The sequence below is a fragment of the Somniosus microcephalus genome, chromosome 4 (assembly GCF_052327205.1).
Source record: "Somniosus microcephalus isolate GS21.2 chromosome 4, FLI_Smic_1.0, whole genome shotgun sequence".
NCBI lineage: Eukaryota > Metazoa > Chordata > Chondrichthyes > Squaliformes > Somniosidae > Somniosus > Somniosus microcephalus.
The window spans coordinates 154,871,253-154,897,455 of record NC_140990.1 but is presented as its reverse complement, the minus strand read 5'-3'; the positions used below and the strand labels follow the sequence as shown (position 1 = coordinate 154,897,455).

At 48.6% G+C, this 26,203-nt stretch overlaps 1 protein-coding gene across 1 annotated transcript in view; it reads right to left on the bottom strand.

Moving 5' to 3' along the window:
* Positions 1–385: 385 nt before the first annotated feature.
* Positions 386–26,203, bottom strand: part of LOC147119932 (speriolin-like protein) — an 80,161-nt gene continuing 54,343 nt past the window's right edge. Inside the window, exons 3-4 of the mRNA XM_085983796.1 lie at positions 1,219–1,367; positions 386–893 (exon numbers count right to left, since the gene is read on the bottom strand). Coding sequence (XP_085839922.1) covers positions 570–893; positions 1,219–1,367 — 473 coding nt within the window. The 3' untranslated portion in view covers positions 386–569. The remainder of the gene's footprint in view (positions 894–1,218; positions 1,368–26,203) is intronic.

Here is a 26,203-nt window from a genome sequence, read left to right as displayed (position 1 = left end):
AGGTTGGGAGGGGAGAGGGGAGCAGGGGGGTGGCGGGGGTGGGGGGGGGGGAGTTAAAATCAGGGCCACAGATCCCAGACTGAAACTAGATTACATCTCAGCACTGTGACAGGCCCTGGATGGTCCAGAGGTATGGAAGGAGAGACCATGTGATGGCCATGAGGCCCAGGGATGGGCCGAGTCAGGGAGCGTACACACACAATATGCTGGGTCAGCAAAGACTTGGGGCCCAAAGAGACAAAGAAATGCGATATAAAACCTCAGCAGTCTCTGGTCAATACCGGGCCCTCCTGATGTCCAGCTGGATTGACCGTGACCAGAGACGTACAGCTTCATCCAAAGTTACATCCTTTCAAGATTCAAAAAGACTTGACAAAAGCTTTTTTCCCCCTAAATGTTACATAGATTTATTTATAATTCTTATCAACTCTTTAAACGTTGGGTCCAGGTACAATAGAATAAAATGGGAACCTTCAGCAATCTATTTCAATACGATATATTTTTTTAAAGGAGTAAAATAAATGTTTCTTTATCTTGTGAACTCTCAGCGCTATCAGATGCAGTGGTGGTCACCACGGGAACAGTGGCTTCTTGTCATTGCGGGACAGCTCGCACAGGCAGTTCAGCAGAACCAGTGTGTCGCGGAGGAACTTGGCAGGGACCATGTCGATGACCAGTTTGCGAAGAATGATGGGGTTGTAGGTGATATTGGTGTAGGCGGTTGGACGCTGCTTGAGGATTCCGTAGGTGTTGACGAGGAACTCGCTGAAGCCGGTGTGGATGTCAGTGTTGTAGTTGAGCTTTTCCAGTTTCGATAATAAGGCTGTGTAACACTGTGTCATTTCCCTCCATTTCTGCTTATCCACTGTTCCATCGATGGGATTAATGGAATTCTGTAAGAAACGCAGAAGTCAACTGGAAATAAAGAGTCGGGAGGGTCGTGCAACGGGCGTCTGATTCGCTATCATCCGTTTCATACTAAGTCACAAGGTCAGAATTACCCCCAGTGAGTCGCTACAATATCACAGTGCACACAGGTGGCAGGAATCCAATACTTTTGCAACAGCAATCATGTCAAAACAAATGTTTCAACAATTAAAATAGGTTTCTAAAAAACGACTCTCAATATGGAGAATGTACATCAAGTTCCCATTTAACTAAATCAGATCTAATCTTTAGTGGACACAGCATGAAAAGAGGGAAAGGTGGAAGAAGTACCTGTTTGATTTTTGACGGGATGTTGGATACTGTGTATCCGTATAGCCTGGTCAATCCTGGGAACACATGTGCCAGGATCCTCCGATCCAGCTGGAACGCTATCTCCCCAATCACACGACTGTTCTCCAGAATTGAGAAGGAGTCCATCTCTGAAAGATCATGTGTTAAAACTGCAGATTAGAGCTGGACTCAATGGCGAGGAGGACAGTAACAGACTTCAGGAGGACAGACAGACTGGTGAAATGGGCAGACACATGGTAGATGAAATTTAATACAGAGAAGTGTGAAGTATTTTGGAAGGAAGAATGAGGAGCGGCAATATAATCAAAATGGTACAATTTTAAAGAGGGTGCTGGAACAGAGAGACCTGGGGGTTTACGTACACGAGTCTTTGAAGGTGGCAGGACAAGTTGAGCAGGCTGTTAAAAAAGCATATGGGATACTTGGCTTTATAAACAGAGGCATAGAGTACAAAAACAAGGAAATCATGCTAAACCTTTATAAAACACTGGTTAGGCCCTAGTATTGTATCCAATTCTGGGCACTACACTTCAGGAAGGATGTCAAGGCCACGGAGAGGGTGCGGAGATTTACTAGCGTGGTACTAGGGATGCGGATCTTCAGTTATATGGGTAACTGGAGAAACAGGTACGATGTACTCGCTACCTGTGAGGACAAGGAGAAAGACTGCGGGGAGGACAGCCACAATGTAGACCAAGGCACCGTGGCTCAGAAGGCTGTCCAAGGGGGAAGAGCAGAATAGAAATGTGGTAGTGATAGGGGACTCTATAATTAGAGGGATAGGTAGCGTCCTCTGCAGCCACAAACGAGACTCCCAAAGGGTGTGCAAGGGGTACCTCGAGGTGGCTTAAGAGCAATTTGGAAAGGAAGGGGGTAAATCCAGTTGTCGTGGCCCATGTCAGAACAAACGACATAGGTAGGAGATCCTGCTGAGGGAGTATCAGGAGTTAGGAGCTAAATTAAAAAGCAGGACCTCAAGGGTAATAATCTCTGGATTATTGCCCGAGCCACATGCAAATTGGCTTAGAGACAGATAGATCAGGAGAATTAACACATGGCTAAAGGGCTGATGTGGGAATGAGAGGTTCCCTTTCATGGGACACTGGCACCAGTACTGGGACAGGAAGGAGCTGTGCCGATGGGACGGGTTCCACCTGAACCGGGATGGGACCCGTGTCCTAGTGGAAAGGGTAAATAGGGAGGTGGCAAAGGCTTTAAACTAGTAAGACAAGGGAAGGGATCAACAAGAAATGAAACAAGCCTAAATATAAACAAAACAGGAAAGGAGAGCATAGGACAGACTAAACTAAGGAAGGACATAAATGGCCAGGAAATAAATGGAGTTATAGAACAGGAGCGTAAAAAGATGGCTAAAAATAAAGTGAGAGGAACTGCTATTAAAAATGAGTTAACCTGTCTGTACAGAAATGCGCAGTGTCCGTAATAAAACAGGAGAACTGGAGGCAATAATACATTGCGAGGAACCAGATATAGTAGGGATTACTGAGACATGGCTACAGAAAAATCAGGACTGGGAATTAAACATTGCGGGGTATAACATATTTAGAAAAGATAGAGGGGGGAAAAGGGGAGGTGGAGTAGCTGTACTTATCAGGGATCACATAATGGCAGTAGAAAAAAGTGACGCAGCTATCAGCAAGACAAAAATAGAATCCATGTGGATAGAGATAAAAGATAATAAAGGATCAATCACACTAATAGGGGTAGTCTACAGACCACCTAATAGTGGAAGGGAGATGGAGGAAGAAATATACAGACAAATCAGAGAAATGAGTAAAAAACATAGAATAATAATCATGGGGGATTTCAAATACCCTGATATTAATTGGACAGAAGAGGTAGGTAAAGGGGATAAGGGAATAGAGTTCTTACAATGTGTACAGGACTCCTTTCTAACCCTGGCCGGAATTTTCATCTGGAGGCGGGTTGGGAGCAGGTGCTAGGAAGCGGTCGGGAAACCCAGGAGAACCGGTTAGAGGGCCTGATCAACATTTCAAGCTCTGTTTCCCTCCTGAAGCCAACCAGAGCATGATCGGGGGGTGAATCAGGACCGGAGGATGATCGGGGGGGTGAATCGGGACCGGAGGATGATTGGGGGGTGAATCGGGACCGGAGGATGATCGGGGGGTGAATCGGGACCGGAGGATGATCGGGGATGAATTGGGACCGGAGGATGATCGGGGGGTGAATCGGGACCAGAAGATGATCAGGGGGTGAATCGGGACCGGAGGATGATCGGGGAGTGAATCAGGATCGGAGGATGATTGGGGGGTGAATCGGGACCAGAGGATGATCGGGGGGTGAATCGAGACTGGAGGATCATCGGGGAATGAATCGAGACTGGAGGATGATCGGGGGGTGAATCGAGACTGGAGGATCATCGGGGAATGAATCGAGACTGGAGGATGATCGGGGGTGAATCAGGACCGGAGGATGATCAGGGGGTGAATTGGGACTGGAGGATGATCGGGGAATGAATAGGGACCGGAGGATGAATCGGGACCAGAGGCTGATCGGGGGGTGAATCGGGACCGGAGGATGATCGGGGGGGTGAATTGGGACCAGAGGATGATCGGGGGGTGAATCGGGACTGGAGGATGATTGAGGGATGTAGTTGGGAACTGGAGGATGACCAGGGCCAGAGGGGGGGAGGCCGTGGAGCATCAGGGGCGTTGGTTGGGAGTCGGAGGAGCATCGGGTCTGGAGGGGGGAGGCCGGAAAGGCAATCGGGGACTAGAGGAGGGTGGAGCTCGGGTGGAGATAGGAGACCTCGTGAGGGGGGGATTGGAGGGCCTCAGGGGGTGTCCGATCGCGGGGGGTGGGTTAAATAGAGGTGCTGGATCCAGCCGGTAAATGGAAAGGCACTTACATCCTGGATCTAGCAGTCCGAGGCCCAGGAAACACTACCCGCCAGAGTTAAATTTGGATTGGTGGATCACCATGAGGCACGTCAGCCTCATTATAATATTTAAATGGTCGCCCCGCCTCCTGGGAGAGGGTTGGCTGTCCGCCCCCTCCGTCCCACCTCCATTAAAACCGTAAGTGGGTGGGTTGGAGGCCAATTAGTTTTTTTAACTCTTTAGCCTCTCACCAACTACAACCAATTAGTTTTTTGGGGTTAAAATTGCCCGCAGTATGTAAGAAGCCCAACAAGGGAGGATTCGCTACTGGATCTTGTAAAGTCTGTAGGTATTATGGCGAATTAATAAACAGACTACAAGAGTAACTTTAACAGGACTTTACTATTCGAAGGTCAGGGCGAATCTGCCCAATAAATCCTGACACAGCACTTATATACCGGTGTGGTCACCGTCGGTATTACAGTATACAGCAGCCAAGATAAAGTAGTGCCACACCTAAAATAGTTCTCTTAAAGGTGGACGGTTACATACAATAGTTCTCTTAAAGGTAGAACAGTTACATACACTACAATCCTCCCTTTTTAGCTTACAACATACTTATTCCCCATTAACATAACATCATAACATATATACAACTTATGCAAAACAGTTCACAGATTCAGTCTCTCTGGAGGCTTCCTGACTCTGTCTGGATAACGCCTCGGTGGTGTAGTAGTTTTCGGCGGGGTAGTAGGTTCTTCTGGCAAGGTCAATTCGGCTTGAAGGACAGTGTCAGGTTCATCTGATTCCAGTATTACCAGATCGGAGGTAGGTGCTCTGGGTATCTCTGCTTCAACATTAGCTGTGTAAGGTTGTGGAGTAGGTTGGTCCTTTGTGGATGACCCTATGATCTGGTCAACATGGCGCCTTATTATGCTGTCACCAATGTCCACGGTATACATCAGCGGCCCTAGCCTTTTCCCAATAGTTCCAGGCTGCCATTTCTCGGTACGGTAGTCCCGGGCCAAAACTTGTTGACCTATCTGAAAGGATCTAGTTGGCCTTTCATTCATGCCCTGAAATTGCCGGTTCTCTACATCCCTTCTGACGTTTGGCTTAATCAAATCCAGCCGGCATCTTAGTCTTCTATTGAAAAACATCATGGCGGGAGTTTGGTTTGTGACCGCATGTGTTGCATTCCTGTACGCCAACAAGAAGTTATCTACCTTATGTTGTAGGTTGATGTCTTCATTACCCATGGCCTTTATGGCCTTCTTGAAGGTCTGGACAAACCTTTCAGCTAATCCATTGGTGGCGGGATGGTATGGGGCTGACGTGTAGTGCTTGACCCCATTCCTTTTTAAGAACTTCCTGAATTCTTCGGACACAAATTGCGGTCCATTATCAGAACAGATCTGTTCCGGCAGCCCATTCCTGGCAAATATGGTCCTTAATACTGTGATGGTTTTTTCCGTGGTGGTGGAGGACATCTTTATTACCTCCGGCCACTTGGAGTGTGCATCCACCGCGATTAGAAACATTGAGTCCATAAATGGACCAGCAAAGTCGACGTGTACCCTTTGCCAAGGAGATGAGGGCCACTCCCATGGATGCAGAGGAGCTTGTGGTGGCGCGTTTTGGACCTTCTGGCATCCTAGACAGCTCTTGGTTATTTCTTCGATGTCTCCATCAATACCTGGCCACCACACAAACGCTCTTGCTAGGTTCTTCATTTTCACTCTACCCAGATGCCCCTCGTGAAGCTCCTTTAGCACCTTATGCTGAAGTTTGGGTGGAATCACCACTCTAGATCCACACATCAAGGTTCCTCGGCACACTGACAGCTGTTCTTTTCTTTGCGAAAATGCGGGCAGCGTTGGTTCGCCATGTGCTGGCCATCCCTCCACTGTTAAATCGTAGACTCGTGAGAGAGTCGGGTCATTTCTTGTTTCATTTTCGATCATCGAATTTGTTACTGGTAGACATTCCACTATGGATGAGTGGAACATCTCTACCGGGTCCACTGTAGCCGCCTCTTCTACTAATGGCAACGGTAGGCGCGATAACCCATCAGCATTTCCATGCTGTTTGGACCTTTTGTATTCGATGTCATATTGGTGTGCCCCAAGTAACATGGACCACCTCTGTAGCCTTTGCGCTGTCATAGTGGAAACGGCCTTGTTAGGGTTGAATATGGACACCAACGGCTGGTGGTCTGTCAGTAATGTGAACTTCTTGCCCTGCAGGTAATGATTGAATTTCTTTACTCCCCACACAAGGCTGAGGGCCTCCCTATCTATCTGAGCATAATTTCGCTCAGCGGAGGTCAATGATTGGGACGCAAATGCGACTGGCCTTTCCGAGCCATTTGGTAACTTGTGTGGAAGTACTGCTCCAATTCCATAAGGGGAAGCATCACAAGCTAGACGAAGAGGTAACGTTGGGTTGAAATGAGCCAACACTTCCTCAGAGGTAATCAACGCCTTGCTTCTGCGAAAGGCCTTCTTACAGTCCTCGCTCCACTTCCATGGTACTTCTTTCCGCAACAGAGCATTCAGCGGATGCAGCACCGTGGATAGATTTGGCAGAAACTTGTGGTAATAATTAATCAACCCCAGAAACGATCTCAACTGTGATACATTTTCCAGAGCGGGGGCCTTCACGACAGCTTCTATCTTGTCAGGTGACTTGTGCAGCCCCTCTTGGTCAATGACATGACCGCAGTACGAGATCCGTTTCTGGAAGAACTCACATTTCTGGCGATTAACTCGAAGGCCATATTCCTTCAACCTGGTGAGCACCAGTTTCAAATTTGTGAGGTGTTCCTCCTCGTCTTCTCCCGTAATCAGGATATCGTCCAAGTAACACTGCGTGCTTGGAATACCCTGTAAGACCTGCTCCATGGCCCTCTGCCAAATTGCTGGAGCCGAAGCTACTCCAAAAACCAGTCTATTATAACGATACAAGCCTCTGTGCGTGTTGATTGTGAGATACTGGCGCGACTCTTCCTCGACTTCCATTTGTAAGTATGCTTGTGCCAGGTCTATCTTGGTGAAGTGTTTCCCGCCAGACAATGAAGCAAAGATATCCTCAATCCGCGGGAGCGGGTATTGTACCGTGTGAAGCACCGGATTAACTGTGATCTTGAAGTCTCCGCAGATGCGGACCTTTCCCGGTCCCCCTGGCTTGTTACTTGATGAAGACTTCATGACGGGAACAATGGGCGTGGCCCACTCACTCCAGTCCACCTTAGGCAGTACCCCTGAACGTTCAAGCTCTTCCAGTTCTGCCTCCACAGCAGGTCGTATCGCGTAAGGTACCGATCTGGCTTTGAAAAATTTTGGGCTTGCATGTTCTGCAATCTTGATTTTTGCTTTAATTCCTCTCAGTGTTCCCAGTCCTTGCTGGAATACCTCTTTAGCTTCGTCCAATATTCTGGACAACCGTTCAGGTTTGACATCTTCCTTTCTGGAATCTACCGTCATTGTGTTTAGTGAATGCCAGTCTATCTTTATTTTCCTGATCCACTCCCATCCCAGAAGTGGTGGACCTCCCTTGGGCAGCACATACATGTCCATCCCTTGGTGATCTTTGTCCTTGTATCTCACCTTGACTTTTATCTTTCCGATGGGGTATACTTTGTGCCCCGTGTATGTCTGCAATACTATCTCCGTATCCCGTAGGGGAATATGTTTGAATAACTTTTTGTAATCTTGCTTATTCATGACCGTCAACGCCGATCCGGTGTCCACTTCCATCTTCACTTGGACTTTTGCAATCTGTAGTGTGACCCAGATAGTTTGTCGGTCAGCTTCTTTACTCACATTGTGAATCCTCAGACTACCCAGTTCCTTGCTGTTGGAGTCTGAGTCCGAATTCTGTTCATCTGGACTCTTCCCAGTCACCTTATGTACCTTTCTGTACTTCTTCTGCGGTGACTTATTATTGCTGGTCTTCTTTCCTGACCGGCATACCTTAGCTATGTGACCAAGCTTGCCACATTTTCTACATTCCTGGTTTTTAAACCAGCATTGGTTCTGGTCGTGTGTTGTCTTCCCACAACGATAACATTTCGTTGTACCCGAAGTCATTTGATCCACACTGAGTACCGCTGTCTTCCGCTGCATTTCCGCCGTGCCTCTCGCTGCGGCTTTGTGCGATGCTGCAATAAGGACAGCCTTATCAAGTGTAAGATCGTTCTCTTCGAGCAGTCGTTTTTGTGTTCCTTCCTTCGACATCCCGCACACGAACTTGTCTCTCAGTGCCTCTGTCAGATTTACCCCAAACTGACAGTATTTTGCTAGCCTACGCAGTTCAACCAGGTACTCCGCGTTGCTTTCCTCTTTTCGTTGCGTTCTCACGTAAAATTTTGATCGTTCCGCTAACATCAGCGGTGCGGGGTTAAAATGATCCTTCAGGACAGCAACAATATTAGTGAAAGACTGATCCACCGGTTTAGCTGGTGATAGAAGATGCTTCAATAACCCGTATGTCTTCGCACCCATTGAGCTTAGTAAGGTTAGAGCTTTGTCATAATTTGCTATCTTATTGACCTTACAATATATCTCGATGCGTTCTACATACGTGGCCCAATCTTCCACATCGGAATCGAAACCGTTGATGTTACTATGCTTAGGCATCTTCACACTCTTCCTGAGAAACAACAACGAAATATTTCTTTAACTTTTTTTTCAAAATGGCGGTTCCCCGCGCTTGTCTTCTTTCCCCGCCCACTTTCAAAATGGCAGTTTCCCGCTTCTGTCTTCTTCCCCGCCTACTGGCGGCTTCCCGCGTTTCTTCCCCTGGCGGGAGGGGTAAGCTTTTCCCTCGGGCGACGACCGCTGGCTTTCGGGGTTCGCAGCCTGCGCGCCGGCTTCAGTGCGTTCCTTGTTCCCTTTTCTCGGCAGGGCAACCGGCGCTGGGTACAACCCGTTGACGGCGAACAGTTTCAGCCGCTGGGCTGGATCTTGCTCAGTCTCCCTCGCTCGGGCTCTGTCTCTCCCGCTCGCTCGGGCTCTGTCTCTCCCTCAGCGGCTTCCAATCGCGCCTCCCAGCCCTCTCGCAGTCCGGTGCTTTCCTCCCCGGCTGCGGCTGAGTTCTCCGCGATTTATTTATTTTTATATCTTCCCGCGCCTTACGATCCCGGTCGCAGCGCTTCGTGGCCTCGGTCGCTGCCCGGCCTTTTTCACTTCAATCGCGCCTCCCAGCCCTCTCGCAGTCCGGTGCTTTCCTCCCCGGCTGCGGCTGAGTTCTCCGCGATTTATTTATTTTTATATCTTCCCGCGCCTTACGATCCCGGTCGCAGCGCTTCGTGGCCTCGGTAGCTGCCCGGCCTTTTTCGCCGGTCGCGGTCTAGCTGTCTCACGACGCCGTTGCGTCTCCCAGCCCGCTTGTACCGCGGCTTCCGTGCTCCACGCTGCCCCAGTCTCAGCGCCTCTGGGCCCGACTTCTGTCCGGCTCCTTTCCCCCGACCGTGGTCGAGTTCACCGCCCTTATCCTCCGTTTATTTTTTTTTATTTTCCCTTTACTCACAGTCACCGTGGCCGACTTGCTTCTCGTGCTGATCGGCTCACTCACCACCGTGGCAGAAGGGACAATCAGTGCCTGTTGCTGATGGAAGGCTTCGTGTCTGAATTCTTCCTTCTTCCTTGCTCTGCAGACTCGAGTTTTCTCTCCGCAGAACGACGAGGGCGGGTGCCTCTTCTCGACGCTCGTTAACTGCTTCGGAAGTATTGTTGCCGCAGGGTAAGATCGAACTCGTCGCCACTGTAAAGTCTGTAGGTATTATGGCGAATTAATACACAGACTACAAGAGTAACTTTAACAGGACGTTACTATTCGAAGGTCAGGGCGAATCTGCCCAATAAATCCTGACACAGCACTTATATACCGGTGTGGTCACTGTCGGTATTACAGTATACAGCAGCCAAGATAAAGTAGTGCCACACCTAAAATAGTTCTCTTAAAGGTGGACGGTTACATACAATAGTTCTCTTAAAGGTAGAACAGTTACATACACTACAGATCTAGTAATGCGGAATGAACCAGAGCAGCTAAGGGAAGTAAAGGTAGGGGAACATCAGAATGGCCATATAATTGACCAATGAATTTCAACACAGATAAGTGTGGGGTATTACATTTTGCTAAGAAAAATAGGGAGGTCACATTGCTTGGAAAATAAAAATCTAAATGGGGTAGAGGAGCAATGGGATCTCGGAGTACAAATACACAAATCACTAAAAGTAGCAGGTTAGCAAGGCCATAATAAGAGCAAACCAAGCACTAGGGTTTATTTCTAGAGGGATAGAATTGAAAAGTAGGGAAGTTATGCTAAACCTGTATCGAACCTTGGTTAGACCACACTTAGAGTACTGCATACAGTTCTGGTTGCCATATTATAAAAAGGATATAAAGGCACTGGGAAGGGTGCAAAAAAAATTTACAAGGATGATACCAGAAATGTGAGGTTATAATTGGGGTTAAAATTGCTCGCAGGTAAAGGGTGTACAGGCAGGAAGGGAATGGGTGACCAGCAGGCAGAGTAAGAGGCGCAGGCAGGTAGTGCAGGAATCCCCTGTGGCCTTCCCCCTCTCAAAGAGATATACCACTTTGAATACTGTTGCGGGGGATGACTCATCAGGGGAAGGCAGCAGCAGCCAACTTCCTGGCACCATGGGAGGAAAAAGAGTGGAAGAGCTATAGTGATAGGGGACTCAATTGTAAGGGGAATAGATAGGCGTTTTTGCGGCCGCAATCGAGACTCCAGGATGGTGTGTTGCCTCCCTGGTGCAAGGGTCAAGGACACCTCGGAGCGGCTGCAGAACATTTTGGAGGGGGAGGGCGAACAGCCAGTTGTCATGGTGCACATAGGCACCAACGATATAGGTAAAAAACGGGATGAGGTCCTAAAAGCAGAATATAGGGAGTTAGGAGGTAAATTAAAAAATAGGACCTCAAAGGTAGTAATCTCAGGATTGCTACCAGTGCCACGTGCTAGTCAGAGTAGAAATAGGAGGATATTTCAAATGAATACGTGGCTAGAGGAATGGTGCAAGGGGGAGGGATTCAAATTCCTTGGACATTTGAACCGGTTCTGGGAGAGGTGGGACCAGTACAAAAGGGATGGTTTGCACCTGGGCAGGGCCGGGACCGATGTCCTAGGGGGAGTGTTTGCTAGTGCCGTTGGGGAGGGTTTAAACTAAAGTGGCAGGGGGTTGGGAACCTGAGCAGGGGGACAGAGGAAAGGGAAACAAGGAAAAAAGCAAAAGACGGGAAGGAGAAAAACAAAATTAGAAGGCAAAGAACTCAACGGTTTAAATCAAACATGGTCACAGTAAATAATAATTCATATAGGTCTGAGAGCGTTAAAAAAACAAGCCTGAAGGCTTTGTGTCTTAATGCAAGGAGCATTCGGAACAAGGTGGATGAATTAGCTGTGCAAATAGAGGTAAACGAATATGATTTGATTGGGATTATAGAAACATGGCTCCAGGGTGGCCAAGGCTGGGAACTCAACATCCAGGGGTATTCAATATTTAGGAAGGATAGGCAAAAAAGAAAGGGAGGTGGGGTAGCATTGCTGGTTAAGGAGGGGATTAACACAATTGAAAGGAAGGATATTAACTCTGATGATGCGGAATCTGTATGGGTAGAACTGATAAATATCAAGGGGCAGAAAACGTTAGTGGGAGTGGTATATAGACCTCCAAACAGTAATACGGAGGTTGGGGATGGCATTAAAAGGGAAATTAGAGAAGCATGCAGTAAGGGCACAGTAGTCATCATGGGTGACTTTCATTTACATATAGATTGGGCTAACCAAATTAGTAAAAATACTGTGGAGGAGGAATTCCTAGAATGTTTACAGGATGGTTTTCTGGAACAATATGTCGAGGAACCAACCAGAGATCAGGCCATCTTAGACTGGGTATTATGTAATGAGAAAGGATTAATTAGCAATCTTGTTGTACGAGGCCCCTTGGGTCAGAGCGATCATAATATGATAGAATTCTTCATTAGGATGGAGAGTGAAGTAGTTGACTCGGAGACTAGGGTCCTGAATTTAAATAAAGGAAACTACGATGGTATGAGGCGCGAATTGGGTAGGATTGATTGGGGAATGTCACTCAAAGGGTTGACGGTGGATAGGCAATGGCAAACATTCAAAGACCGCATGGATGAACTACAGAAGTTGTTCATCCCAGTTTGGGATAAGAATAAAACAAAAAGGGTGACTCAACCGTGGCTAACAAGGGAAATTAGGGATAGCATAAGATCCAAGGAGAGGACATATAATTTGGCCAGAAAAAGCAGCAAACCTGAGGGTTGGGAGCAGTTTAGGATTCAACAAAGGAGGACAAAGGGATTAATTAAGAAGGGGGAAATAGAATATGAAAGTAAGCTTTCAGGGAACATAAAAACTGACTGTAAGAGCTTTTATAGATATGTGAAGAGAAAAAGATTAGTGAAATCAAGTGTAGGTCCCTTGCAGTCAGAAGCAGGGGAAGTTATAATGGGGAACAAAGAAATGGCAGACCAATTAAATGCATATTTTGGTTCTGTCTTCACAAAGGAGGACACAAATAACCTCCCAGAGATGTTGGAGAACATAGGGTCTGATGAGAGGGAGGAACTGAAAGAAATCAGTATTTGTAGGGAAATGGTGTTAGGGAAATTGACGGGATTGAAGGCCGATAAATCCCCAGGGCCTGATAATCTACATCCTAGGGTACTTAAGGAGGTGGCCCTAGAAATAGTAGATGCATTGCTGATCATCTTCCAAAATTTGCTGGAATCTGGAACTGTACCCATGGATTGGAGGGTAGCTAATGTTACCCCACTATTCAAAAAGGGTGGTAGAGAGAAAGCAGGGAATTATAGACCGGTAAGCCTGACATCGGTAGTGGGGAAAATACTAGAGTCCATTATAAAGGATGTAATAGCTGAGCACTTGGAAAACAGTGACAGGATCGGACAAAGTCAACATGGATTTACAAAAGGTAAATCGTTCTTTAATATTCTACTGGAATTTTTTGAGGATGTAACTGGGAAAATAGATAAGGGAGAACCAGTAGATGTGGTGTATTTGGCCTTTCAAAAGGCTTTCGATAAGGTCCCGCATAAGAGATTAGCGTGTAAAGTTAAGGCACATGGGATTGGGGGCAAGGTATTGACTTGGATAGAGAACTGGTTGGCGGACAGAAAGCGGAGAGTAGGAATAAATGGATCTTTTTCCGAGTGGCAGGCAGTGACTAGTGGGGTACCGCAGGGGTCGGTCCTTGGACCCCAGCTATTCACAATATACATTAATGATCTAGATAAGGGAACTAGATGTAATATCTCCAAGTTTGCAGATGACACAAAGCTGGGTGGGCGTGTGTGCTGCGAGGAGGATACCGAGAAACTCCAGGATGATTTGGACAGGTTGGGTGAATGGGCAGAAGCGTGGCAGATGCAATATAACGTGGATAAATGCGAGGTTATCCACTTTGGTGTCAAAAACAGAAAGGCAGACTATTGTCTGAATGGCAATAGATTGGGAGAAGGGGAAGTGCAACGAGACCTGGGTGTCCTTGTGCACCAGTCACTGAAGGTAAGCATGCAGGTGCAGCAGGCGGTGAAGAAGGCAAATGGTATGTTGGTCCTTCATAGCGAAAGGGTTTGAGTACAGGAGCAAGGATGTCCTGCTGCAGTTGTACAGGGCCTTGGTGAGACCACACCTTGAGTACTGTGTGCAGTTTTGGTCGCCTTATCTGAGGAAGGATGTTCTTGCCATGGAAGGAGTTCAGCGAAGATTCACAAGGCTGATCCCTGGGATGGCAGGAATGACGTATGAGGAGAGATTGGGTCGATTGGGATTATACCCGCTGAAGTTTAGAAGAATGAGAGGGGATCTCATCGAAACTTATAAAATTCTGACAGGTCTGGACAAACTAGACGCAGGTAGAATGTTCCCGATGGTTGGAGAGTCCAGAACCAGGGGTCATAGTCTAAGGATAAGGGGTAAGCCATTTAGGACAGAGATGAGGAAGAATTTCTTCACCCAGAGAGTGGTGAACCTGTGGAACTCTCTACCACAGAAGGCGGTTGAGGCCAAGTCTTTAAATATATTCAAGAAGGAGTTAGATATATTTCTTATAGCTAAAGGTATCGAGGGATATGGGGAGAAGGCAGGTACGGGGTACTGAGTTTGGATGATCAGCCATGATCTCATCGAATGGTGGAGCAGGCTCGAGGGGCCGAATGGCCTACTCCTGCTCCTATCTTCTATGTTTCTATGTTTCTATGTATCAGGAAAGGATGAACAGGCTGGGTCTCTTTTCTCTTGAAAAGAGAAGGCTGAGGGGTGACCTAATAGCGGTCTTTACAATTATGAAAGATTTTGATAGAGTAGACACAGAGAGAATGTTTCCATTTGTGGGGAAGAACAAAACCAGAGGCCATCAATATAAGATAGTCACCAAGAAATCCAATGGGGAATTCAGAAGAAACTTCTTTACCCAGAGAGTGGTGAGAATGTGTAACTCACTACCACAGGGAGTGGTTGAAGCGAATAGTATAGATGCATCTAAGGGGAGGCTAGACAAGCATCTGAGGGAGAAGGGAATAGTGGGTTATGCTGACAGTTAGATGAGGAAAGACGGGAGGAGGCTCGTGTGGAGCACTAACACCAGCATGGACTGGCTGGGCCGAATGGCCTGTTTCTGTCCCGTATATCCTATGTAATTCCTTTGTGTGGAGGTGGAAGATGTGGGTATGGTTCTTAATGAATACCTTGCGCCTGTCTTCACAAGAGTTAAGGAGGAGGAGTGTGAAATATTGGATGGGATAAACATAGTGAGAGAGGAAATATTAAGAGGTTTAGCATCTTTGAAAGTAGATAGATTGCCAGGCCCAGATGAAATGTACCCCAGGCTGTTAAGAGAAGTAAGGAAGGAAATGGCAGAGGCTCTGACCATCATTCTCCAATCCTCTCTGGTTACAGGCATGGTACTGGAGGACTAGAAGACTGCTAACGTTGTACCGTTGCTTAGAGTAAGGGATAGACCGAGTAATTATAGACCAGTCAACCTAACCTTGGTGGTGGGCAAATTATTGTAAAAAATTCTGAGGGACAGTATTAATCGTCATTTGGAAAGGCACAGATTAATCAAGGACAGTCAGCATGGATTTGTTAAGGGAAGGTCGTGTCTGACTAACTTGATTAAATATTTTGAGGAGGTAAGGAGGGTCGATAAGGGTAGCGCATTTGATGCAGTCTACATGGATTTTAACAAGACTTTTGACAAGGTCCCACATGGCAGACTGGTCAGAAAAGCCCATGGGATCTAAGGGAGACTGGCAAGTTGGATCCAAAATTGGCTCAGTGGCAGGAAGCAAAGGGTAATGGTCGACGGATGTTTTGTGATTGGAAGGCTGTTTCCAGTGGGGTTCCGCAGGGCTCAGTACTAGGTCCCTTGCCTTTTGTGGTATATATCAATGATCTAGACTTCAATATAGGAGGCATGATTAAGAAGTTTGAAAAAGATACAAAAATTGGCCGTGTGGTTGATAGTGAGGAAGAAAGCTGTTGATGTGCCAAATAACTGCCTGAATCCATGAGGTTAAAGCTTAAAACTAAAGGCTTTTATTAAGTAAGAACATGGCATCAAGTTAACACAGGGCAACCATCATTCATCACCGACCCAGCCCTTGGTAGAACATTCCAGAAGAGGGGCGGGGCTAGGGAGGAGCATTAGTGGTTACACCAGTAGAACATTCCAGACATTAACAAGTACAACAACAACAGACAATACAAATGCCAGAACACAGAGTTATTTCATCACATTCACCCCCTGCTATAGATTCAGTTTGTCAGGAGGTCTGATAATCCTCTGGGAACGATGTAACTCTTGCTGAGGCTCCTCCCGGAGTACTAACTCCGGTTCATTCGAATTCCCAGAATCATCAGTATCTTCCACACTGAGGGTTTGTGTCTCTGAAGGTCCAATACCATGATTGAAAACTCTACTCTCAGAGTCGAACTCTTTTCGAGCTCCAGCAGGTGCAAGATCTTTAATTGAGACTGTATCCTCTCACCCATCCGGATATTGAATATACGCATACTGGGGATTAGCATGGAGGAGTTGTACTTCCTCCACCAGTGGATCAGTCTTGTGGCCTCTCACATGTCTGCGTAACAACACAGGGCCCGTGGTCGTCAACCATGTGGGTAACATTACTCCATTAGTAGCTTTTCTTGGAAACCTAAACATCCTTTCATGAGGTGTGGCATTTGTCGCTGTACACAAAAGAGACCTTATGGAATGCAGCACGTCTGGCAGGACATCCTGCCAGCGAGAGGTCGGCAGGCCTCGCGACTTCAGAGACAGTACGATAGCCTTCCACACTGTCGCATTTTCTTTCTCGACCTGCCCATTACCACGAGGGTTATAGCTGGTAGTTCTACTCGTTGCAATCCCTTTCGATAGCAAAAACTGTCACAATTCTTCGCTCATAAAGGAAGAACCCCTATCACTATGTATATAGTTAGGCATACCGAACAAGGAAAACAGTTGGCAGAGGCATTTAATTACAACAGCACTAGTCACATCCGGACAGGGGATAACAAAAGGGAACCGAGAGTACTCATCTATCATATTAAGAAAATAGACATTACGGTCGCTCGATGGAAGGGGACCTTTAAAATCGAGACTCAAACGCTCAAATGGTCGAGTTGCTTTAATAAGATGAGCTGGCTCAGACGGCTTATAGAAGCGGGGTTTGCATTCAGCACAAACACGACAGGTTCTGGTCATTGTCCGGACCTCCTCAATAGAGATGGGTAGATTGTGGGACTTAATGAAGTGGTTCATTCTGGTAACCCCAGGGTGGCAGAGTGCGTCGTGGAGACTTTGAAGCTTATCTATACCTAGACTAGCACATACTCCTCGTGACAAAGCATCCGATGGCTCATTAAATACTCCAGGCCTGTACTGAATATCATAGTCATATGTTGACAGTTCTATTCGCCATCTTAAAATCTTATCATTTTTGATCTTGCCTCTCTGCTTAGTATTGAACATAAAGGTCACAGATCGCTGGTCAGTAATGAGCGTAAAACGTTGGCCAGCGAGATAATGTCTCCAATACCTGACTGCTTCAATGATCGCCTGTGCCTCCTTTTCCACTGAAGAATGTCGAACTTCTGGTCCTTGCAATGTACGAGAGAAGAAAGCTACTGGTCTACCAGCTTGGTTAAGAGTTGCTACCAATGCAAAAGCAGATGCATCACTTTCCACTTGAAAAGGGATCTTCTCATCCACGGCACATACCACTGCCTTCTCAATGTCCCGTTTGATATTAAGGAAAGCCTCCTGAGCTTCCGCCGATAGCGGAAAAGACGTCGATTTAATAAGAGGTTGGACTTTATCTGAGTAGTTAGCCACCCACTGGGCATAGTACGAGAAGAATCCCAGACACCTTCTTAAAGCTTTTACAGTGTGAGGTAAAGGTAATTCCTTAAGTGGGTGTAATCTTTCAGGATCTGGCCCGATTACCCCATTCTCCACAACGCAACCAAGAATACACAAACGTGTAGTATTGAAGGTACACTTGTTTTCGTTGTAGGTCAGGTTTAACCTCTTTGCAGTCTCTAGGAACTTCGCGAGATTTTGGTCGTGCCCACAGATAGTAACATTGTCCAGGTACGGGAATGTTGCTTCCAACGTGTATTCATCCACCATACGATCCATCTCCCGTTGGAAGACGGATACCCCATTCGTCACTCCAAAGGGCACCCTAAGGAATTGGTACAGGTGCCCATTAGCTTCGAAGGCCGTATAAGGTCGGTCTTCTATTTTAATGGGGAGTTGATGGTAGGCAGACTTTAAATCAATGGTGGAGAACACGCGGTACTGAGCTATCTGGTTCACCATCTCAGAAATACGAGGCAAAGGATAGGCGTCTAATTGGGTACACAAGTTTATAGTCTGGCTATAATCGACCACAAGTCTTTTCTTTTCATTAGTTTTAACCACCACCACCTGGGCACGCCACGGGCTATTACTGTGTTCGATGATTCCCTCCCGTTGAAGCCTTTCCACTTCTTCCTTTATAAATTTTTTATCTTCTGAACTATACCGTCGACTCTTAGTCGCTGTAGGTCTACAATTAGGAGCAAGGTTCACGAACAAAGAAGGCGGACTTATTTTTAAAGTAGAAAGGCCGCAGACCGTGAGCGGAGGCTGGGATCCACCATACTTAAGGGTGACGCTCTCATGCTGACACTGGAAGTCCAAGCCTAAAATTAAGTTCACACACAACTGAGGTAATATGAGGAGTTTAAAATCCTTATACTCTGTATCCTTAACAGTCAATGTGACTTTACAATATCCAGTTACCTCCAAAGTAAGGGACTTGGACGCCATCACGATTTCACTTCGAGTAGGATACACCTTCAATGAACAGGAGTTAACAAGGTTGGGGTGTATAAAACTTTCAGTACTGCCACAGTCTATCAAACACCCAGTCCATCATAGGTTTCGACAAGGAACACGGTATGGTCTGGTCAACCGTAACCGAGGCTAGAGTAAAACGATAGGCGGCAGCAGAAAAGACATCGGGTACAGGATTACCCTTACACACTTTACTAAAATGTCCCCGTTTCTTACATTTAAAACAGGTAGCCTCTCTGGCTGGGCATCGTTGCCTGGGGTGTTTAGATTGGCCACAAAAATAACACTTAGACCCATGGGGTACAGCCGCAACAATAGGATTGAGTGGAGGCTCTATTGGTGTTATGGATGCCTCCATACTCGGAACACACGAGGCTGAGAAAGATGCGTGGGCTGATGCATACACTTCTAAATTCTTCTGGGCTACATCTAACGATCGAGCAGTAGCGACGACCGTTTTTAAAACTAACGAGTCATTCTCGAGAAGTCTCTGTCTAATATAATTAGATCGGAGGCCAGATATGAAAGAATCGCGGATGGCCTCTTCCTGATACAATATGGCAGAGACAGCCTTGTAGTTGCAATCCTTAGCCAAAGCCTTAAGGTCCTGCAGGAAATCGTCCAGAGATTCCTCGGGTAATTGCCTGCGAGTAGACAAAAGATACCTGGCGTATACTTCGTTAACCGACTTAAGGTACTGAGCCTTAAGGGCTGCGAGGGCCTCTTCATATGTAGTAATATCTTCAATTATCGAGTAAGTTTGATGACTTACCAAGTTGGTTAGAAGACCCAACTTGTTACCGTCGAATCGACCGATGCGAAGAAGTGTTCAAAACATCGAAGCCAATGCGTAAATTTCTTTGACGCGTCTGCCGAATGGGGATCGATATCCAGACGCTTTGGTTTCAACAATCGATCCATCTTCCAAAAGTTGTTACTTAATAAAATTGATGTGCCAAATAAATGCCTGAATCCATGAGGTTAAAGCTTAAAACTAAAGGCTTTTATTAAGTAAGAACATGGCATCAAGTTAACACAGGGCAACCATCATTCATCACCGATCCAGCCCTTGGTAGAACATTCCAGAAGAGGGGCGGGGCTAGGGAGGAGCATTAGTGGTTACACCAGTAGAACATTCCAGACATTAACAAGTACAACAACAACAGACAATACAAATGCCAGAACACAGAGTTATTTCATCACAGCTGTAGACTGCAGGAAGATATCAATGAACTGGTCAAGTGGGCAGAAAAGTGGCAAATGGAATTCAATTGGGAGAAGTGTGAGGTAATGCATTTGGGGAGGGCTAAAAAAGCAAGGGAATACACTATACAGGAAACTCTTTCGTATCCAGCACCCACGGGACCGGGATGGTGCCGGTTGATTAAAAATTCCGGATGACTGAGAGGTATATCTATCGAGGCAATTTTTAACAAACAAAAGTTAAAAAATCAAGAAATGTGCAGTATAATTGGGTACTCACCCAATGTTGTGTTAAATGGATGGTGGAAGATCGGAAGATACTACCGGCAGCGCAGGAGAGTCAGACTCCTGTTATTGAGGTGTTCAGACTTCCGACAGCACCAAGAAGCCGAGTAGTGACAGTTTGGAGAACTACCCCCACTGACTAACTCGGCCACCGTGAGAGACTCGGACTCGGATTCGGCAACATTGCCGGTTATTGAGGTGTTGTTTTCGGAGTATGAATTTTGCTGGTTAATAGAGAATTCTGGATATTTAGGTGCCGGTTGAATGAGAGTTTCCTGTAAATGGTAGGACACTGAGAAGTGTAGAGGAACAGTGGGACCTTGGAGTGCATGTCCACAGATCCCTGAAGGTAGCAGGGCAGGTAGATAAGGTGGTTAAGAAGGCATATGGGATACTTTCCTTTATTAGCCGAGACATAGAATACAAGAGCAGGTACGTTATACTTGAACTGTATAAAACACTAGTTTGGTTCACAGCTAGAGTACTACGTGCAATTCTGGTCACCACAATACAGGAAACATGTGATTGCACTAGAGAGGGTACAAAGGAGATTTACAAGGATGTTGCCAGGAATGAAGAGTTTTAGCTGTGAGGAAATATTGGATAGGCTGGGGTTGTTTTCTTTGGAACAGAGAGGAGATTTCATTGAGGTGTATAAAATTATATGGGGCTTAGATAGAGTGGATGGGAAGGAACTGTTTCTCTTAGCAGCGAGGTCAATAATCAGGGGACATAGATTTAAAGTAATTGGTAGAAGGATTAGAGGGGAGTTGAGGAGAACCTTTTTCACCCAGAGGATGGTGGGGGTCTGGAACTCACTGCCTGAAAGGGTGGTAGACGTAGAAACCCTCATCACATTAAAAAGTACTTGGATATGTGCTTGAAGTGTTGTAGCCGACAAGGCTACAGACCAAGAGGTGCAAATGGCTGCAGCCTTGTAGGCTCTTTTTTGGCCAGCACAGACATGATGGGTCGAATGGCCTCCTTCTGTGCCGTAAACTTCTATGATTCTATGATTAAAATGTGGGATTGTTCTCGTTAGAGCAGAGAAGTTTAAGGGGAGATTTAATAGAGGTGTTGAAAATTATGAAGGGTTTTGCTAGAGATAAACTGTTCCCATTGGCGGAAGGGTCGGTGCCCAAAGGACACAGATTTAAGGTGATTGACAAAAGAACCAGAGGCGAGATGAGGAGAATTTTTTTACACAGCGAGTTGTTGTGATCTGGAATGCACGGCCTGAAAGGGTGGTGGAAGCAGATTCAATAATAATTTTCAAAAGAGAATTGGATAAGTACTTGAAGGGGAGAAAATTGCAGGGCTGTGGGGAAAGAGCAGGGGAATGGGACTAATTGGAGCGCTCTATCAAAGAGCCGGCCCAGGCACGGTGGGCCGAATGGCCTCCTTCTGTGCTGTATCATTTTATGAAACAGTTTGGTCATGTAAAAGCATGAAAAAGTTTGTTGAGAGTGTGACTCCTCCTCCTAAAGGTATTCTCTCCTCTGCGCTGGGTGTCCTCACTGTTGAAAAGGCAGGTGACCAACGTACTACTGGATCTGCTGTGAAATCTGTTACTGGGAGCTGTACCAACCTTGCCCAGCGAAACTCTCGGTCTCCCTAACCCCATCCTGTGATGAAGAGTGTCGCAGAAAGACAATCGAGACTGGATAGTCACTGTACGAAGGATTCCCACCTTATCACTTCATGGTGTGATGTGGCGGGGTGGATGGGAATCTATACCAGTGGGGGAGGCAATACCAGTGGGGGGATCTGTATCTGTGGGGGGGTCTGTATCTGTGGGGTGGTGTCTGTATCTGTGGGGGGGTCTGTATCTGTGGGGGGGGGGTCGGTATCTGTGTGGGAGGGTGTGTATCTGTGGGGGGGGTCTGTATCTGTGGGGGTGGGGTCTGTATCTGTGGGGGGGTCAGTATCTGTGGGGGGTCAGTATCTGTGGGGGGGGGTCTGTATCTATGGGGGGTCTGTATCTGTGGGGGGGTCAGTATCTGTGGGGGGGTCTGTATTTGTGGGGGGGTCTGTATCTGTGGGGGGGGTCTGTATCTGTGGGGGGGGCTCTGTATCTGTGGGGGGTCTGTATCTGTGGGGGGGTCAGTATCTGTGGGGGGGTCTGTATTTGTGGGGGGGTCTGTATCTGTGGGGGGGTCTGTATCTGTGGGGGGGTCTGTATCTGTGGGGGGGTCTGTATCTGTGGGGGGGTCAGTATCTGTGGGGGGGTCTGTATCTGTGGGGGGGGTCTGTATCTGTGGGGGGGTCAGTATCTGTGGGGGGGGGTCTGTATCTGTGGGGGGGTCTGTATTTGTGGGGGGGGGTCTGTATCTGTGGGGGGGTCTGTATTTGTGGGGGGGGTCTGTATCTGTGGGGGGGGTCTGTATCTGTGGGGGGGTCTGTATCTGTGGGGGGGGTCTGTATCTGTGGGGGGGTCTGTATCTGTGGGGGGGGTCTGTATCTGTGGGGGGTGTCTGTATCTGTGGGGGAGTCTGTATCTGTGGGGGGGTCTGTATCTGTGGGGGGGTCTGTATCTGTGGGGGGGGTCTGTATCTGTGGGGGGGCTCTGTATCTGTGGGGGGGTCTGTATCTGTGGGGGGGGTCTGTATCTGTGGGGGGGGTCTGTATCTGTGGGGGGGTCTGTATCTGTGGGGGGGTCTGTATCTGTGGGGGGGTCTGTATCTGTGGGGGGGGATCTGTATCTGTGGGGGGGGGTCTGTATCTGTGGGGGGGTCTGTATCTGTGGGGGGGGATCTGTATCTGTGGGGGGGTCTGTATCTGTGGGGGGGGTCTGTATCTGTGAGGGGGTCTGTATCTGTGGGGGGTCTGTATCTGTGGGGGGGGATCTGTATCTGTGGGGTGTGGGGGGGGTCTGTACCTGTGGGGGGGGTCTGTATCTGTGGGGGGGGCGTCTGTATCTGTGGGGGGGGGTCTATCTGTGGGGGGGTCTGTATCTGTGGGGGGGGGTCTGTATCTGTGGGGGGGTCTGTATCTGTGGGGGGGTCTGTATCTGTGGGGGGGGTCTGTATCTGTGGGGGGGGGTCTGTATCTGTGGGGGGTCTGTATCTGTGGGGGGGTCAGTATCTGTGGGGGGGTCTGTATCTGTGGGGGGGGGTCTGTATCTGTGGGGGGGTCTGTATCTGTGGGGGGGGTCTGTATCTGTGGGGGGGTCTGTATCTGTGGGGGGGTCTGTATCTGTGGGGGGGTCTGTATCTGTGGGGGGGGTCTGTATCTGTGGGGGGGGTCTGTATCTGTGGGGGGGGTCTGTATCTGTGGGGGGGGGTCTGTATCTGTGGGGGGTCTGTATCTGTGGGGGGCTCTGTATCTGTGGGGGGGTCTGTATCTGTGGGGGGGCTCTGTATCTGTGGGGGGGGGGTCTGTATCTGTGGGGGGTCTGTATCTGTGGGGGGCTCTGTATCTGTGGGGGGGTCTGTATCTGTGGGGGGGCTCTGTATCTGTGGGGGGGGTCTGTATCTGTGGGGGGGGTCTGTATCTGTGGGGGGGGTCTGTATCTGTGGGGGGGTCTGTATCTGTGGGGGGGTCTGTATCTGTGGGGGGGTCTGTATTTGTGGGGGGGGTCTGTACCTGTGGGGGGGGTCTGTATCTGTGGGGGGGGCGTCTGTATCTGTGGGGGGGGGTCTATCTGTGGGGGGGGTCTGTATCTGTGGGGGGGTCTGTATCTGTGGGGGGGTCTGTATTTGTGGGGGGGGTCTGTACCTGTGGGGGGGGTCTGTATCTGTGGGGGGGGCGTCTGTATCTGTGGGGGGGGTCTATCTGTGGGGGGGTCTGTATCTGTGTGGGAGGGTGTGTATCTGTGTGGGGGGGTCTGTATCTGTGGGGGGGTCTGTATCTGTGGGGGGGTCTGTATCTGTGGGGGGGTTCTGTATCTGTGGGGGGTCTGTATCTGTGGGGGGGTTCTGTATCTGTGGGGGGGGGTCTGTATCTGTGGGGGGTCTGTATCTGTGGGGGGTCTGTATCTGTGGGGGGGGGTCTGTATCTGTGGGGGGTCTGTATCTGTGGGGGGTCTGTATCTGTGGGGGGTCTGTATCTGTGGGGGGGTCTGTATCTGTGGGGGGGGTCTGTATCTGTGGGGGGGTCTGTATCTGTGGGAGGGTGTGTATCTGTGGGGGGGTTCTGTATCTGTGGGGGGGTCTGTATCTGTGGGGGGGGGTCTGTATCTGTGTGGGGTGGTCTGTATCTGTGGGGTGGTCTGTATCTGTGGGGGGCTCTGTATCTGTGTGGGGGGGTCTGTATCTGTGGGGGGGGGTCTGTATCTGTGGGGGGGTCTGTATCTGTGGGGGAGTCTGTATCTGTGGGGGGTGTCTGTATCTGTGGGGGGGTCTGTATCTGTGGGGGGGGTCTGTATCTGTGGGGGGCTCTGTATCTGTGGGGGAGTCTGTATCTGTGGGGGGTGTCTGTATCTGTGGGGGGGTCTGTATCTGTGGGGGGGGTCTGTATCTGTGGGGGGCTCTGTATCTGTGGGGGGGGTCTGTATCTGTGGGGGGGTCTGTATCTGTGGGGGCGGTCTGTATCTGTGGGGGGGTCTGTATCTGTGGGGGGGGGTCTGTATCTGTGTGGGGGTCTGTATCTGTGGGGGGTCTGTATCTGTGTGGGGAGTCTGTATCTGTGGGGGGGTCTGTATCTGTGTGGGGGTCTGTATCTGTGGGGGGTCTGTATCTGTGGGGGGGTCTGTATCTGTGGGGGGGTCTGTATCTGTGGGGGTGCCTGTATCTGTGGGGGGGGGTCTGTATCTGTGGGGGGGGGGTCTGTATCTGTGGGGGGTCTGTATCTGTGGGGGGCTCTGTATCTGTGGGGGGGGTCTGTATCTGTGGGGGGGTCTGTATCTGTGGGGGGGGTCTGTATCTGTGGGGGGGTCTGTATCTGTGGGGGGGTCTGTATCTGTGGGGGGGGTCTGTATCTGTGGGGGGGGCTCTGTATCTGTGGGGGGGTCTGTATCTGTGGGGGGGTCTGTATCTGTGGGGGGGTCTGTATCTGTGGGGGGGGTCTGTATCTGTGGGGGGGGTCTGTATCTGTGGGGGGGGCTCTGTATCTGTGGGGGGGTCTGTATCTGTGGGGGGGTCTGTATCTGTGGGGGGGTCTGTATCTGTGGGGGGGGGTCTGTATCTGTGGGGGGGTCTGTATCTGTGGGGCGGTCTGTATCTGTGAGGGGGTCTGTATCTGTGGGGGGCTCTGTATCTGTGGGGGGCTCTGTATCTGTGGGGGGGGTCTGTATCTGTGGGGGGTGTCTGTATCTGTGGGGGGTGTCTGTATCTGTGGGGGGTGTCTGTATCTGTGGGGGGTGTCTGTATCTGTGGGGGGGTCTGTATCTGTGGGGGGGTCTGTATCTGTGGGGGGGGTCTGTATCTGTGGGGGGCTCTGTATCTGTGTGGGTGGTCTGTATCTGTGGGGGGGGTCTGTATCTGTGGGGGGGGGTCTTTATCAGAATATGGGAATGGTAGCAGAGTGGTTATGTCACTGGACTAATAATCCAAAGGCCTGGACTAATGCTCCAGAGACGTGAGTTCAAATCCCACTACAACAGCTGGGGTATTTAAATTCAGTTAATTAAATAAATCTGGAATAAAAAGCTAGTATCAGTAATGGTGACCATGAAACTTCTGGATTGTCGTAAAAACCCATCTGGTTCACTAATGTCCTTTAGGGAAGGAAATCTGCTGTCCTTACCTGGTCTGGCCTATTTGTGACTCCAGAGCAATGTAGTTGTCCCTTAACTACCCTCTGAAATGGCTTAGTAAGCCACTCAGTTGTAACAAACCGCTACGAAAAGCAAAAAGGAGAGTAAAACCGGACGGACCACCCGGCATCGACCAAGGCACTGACTTCGGACACGGCAATGGCACACACAGCCCAGTCGACCCTGCAAAGTCCTCCTCATCTGGGGAGTTGTGCCAAAATTGGGAGAGCTGTCCCACAGACCAGTCAAGCAACAGCCTGACATAGTCATACTCACAGAATCATACCTTTCAGCCAATGTCCCAGACTCCTCCATCACCATCCCTGGGTATGCCCTATCCAACTGGCAGGACAGACCAACCAGGAGTGGCGGCACAGTGGTATACAGTCGGGAAGGAGTGGCCCTGGGAGTCCTCAACATTGACTCCGGACCTCATGAAATCTCATGGATTAGGTCAAGCATGGGCAAGGAAACCTCCTGCTGAT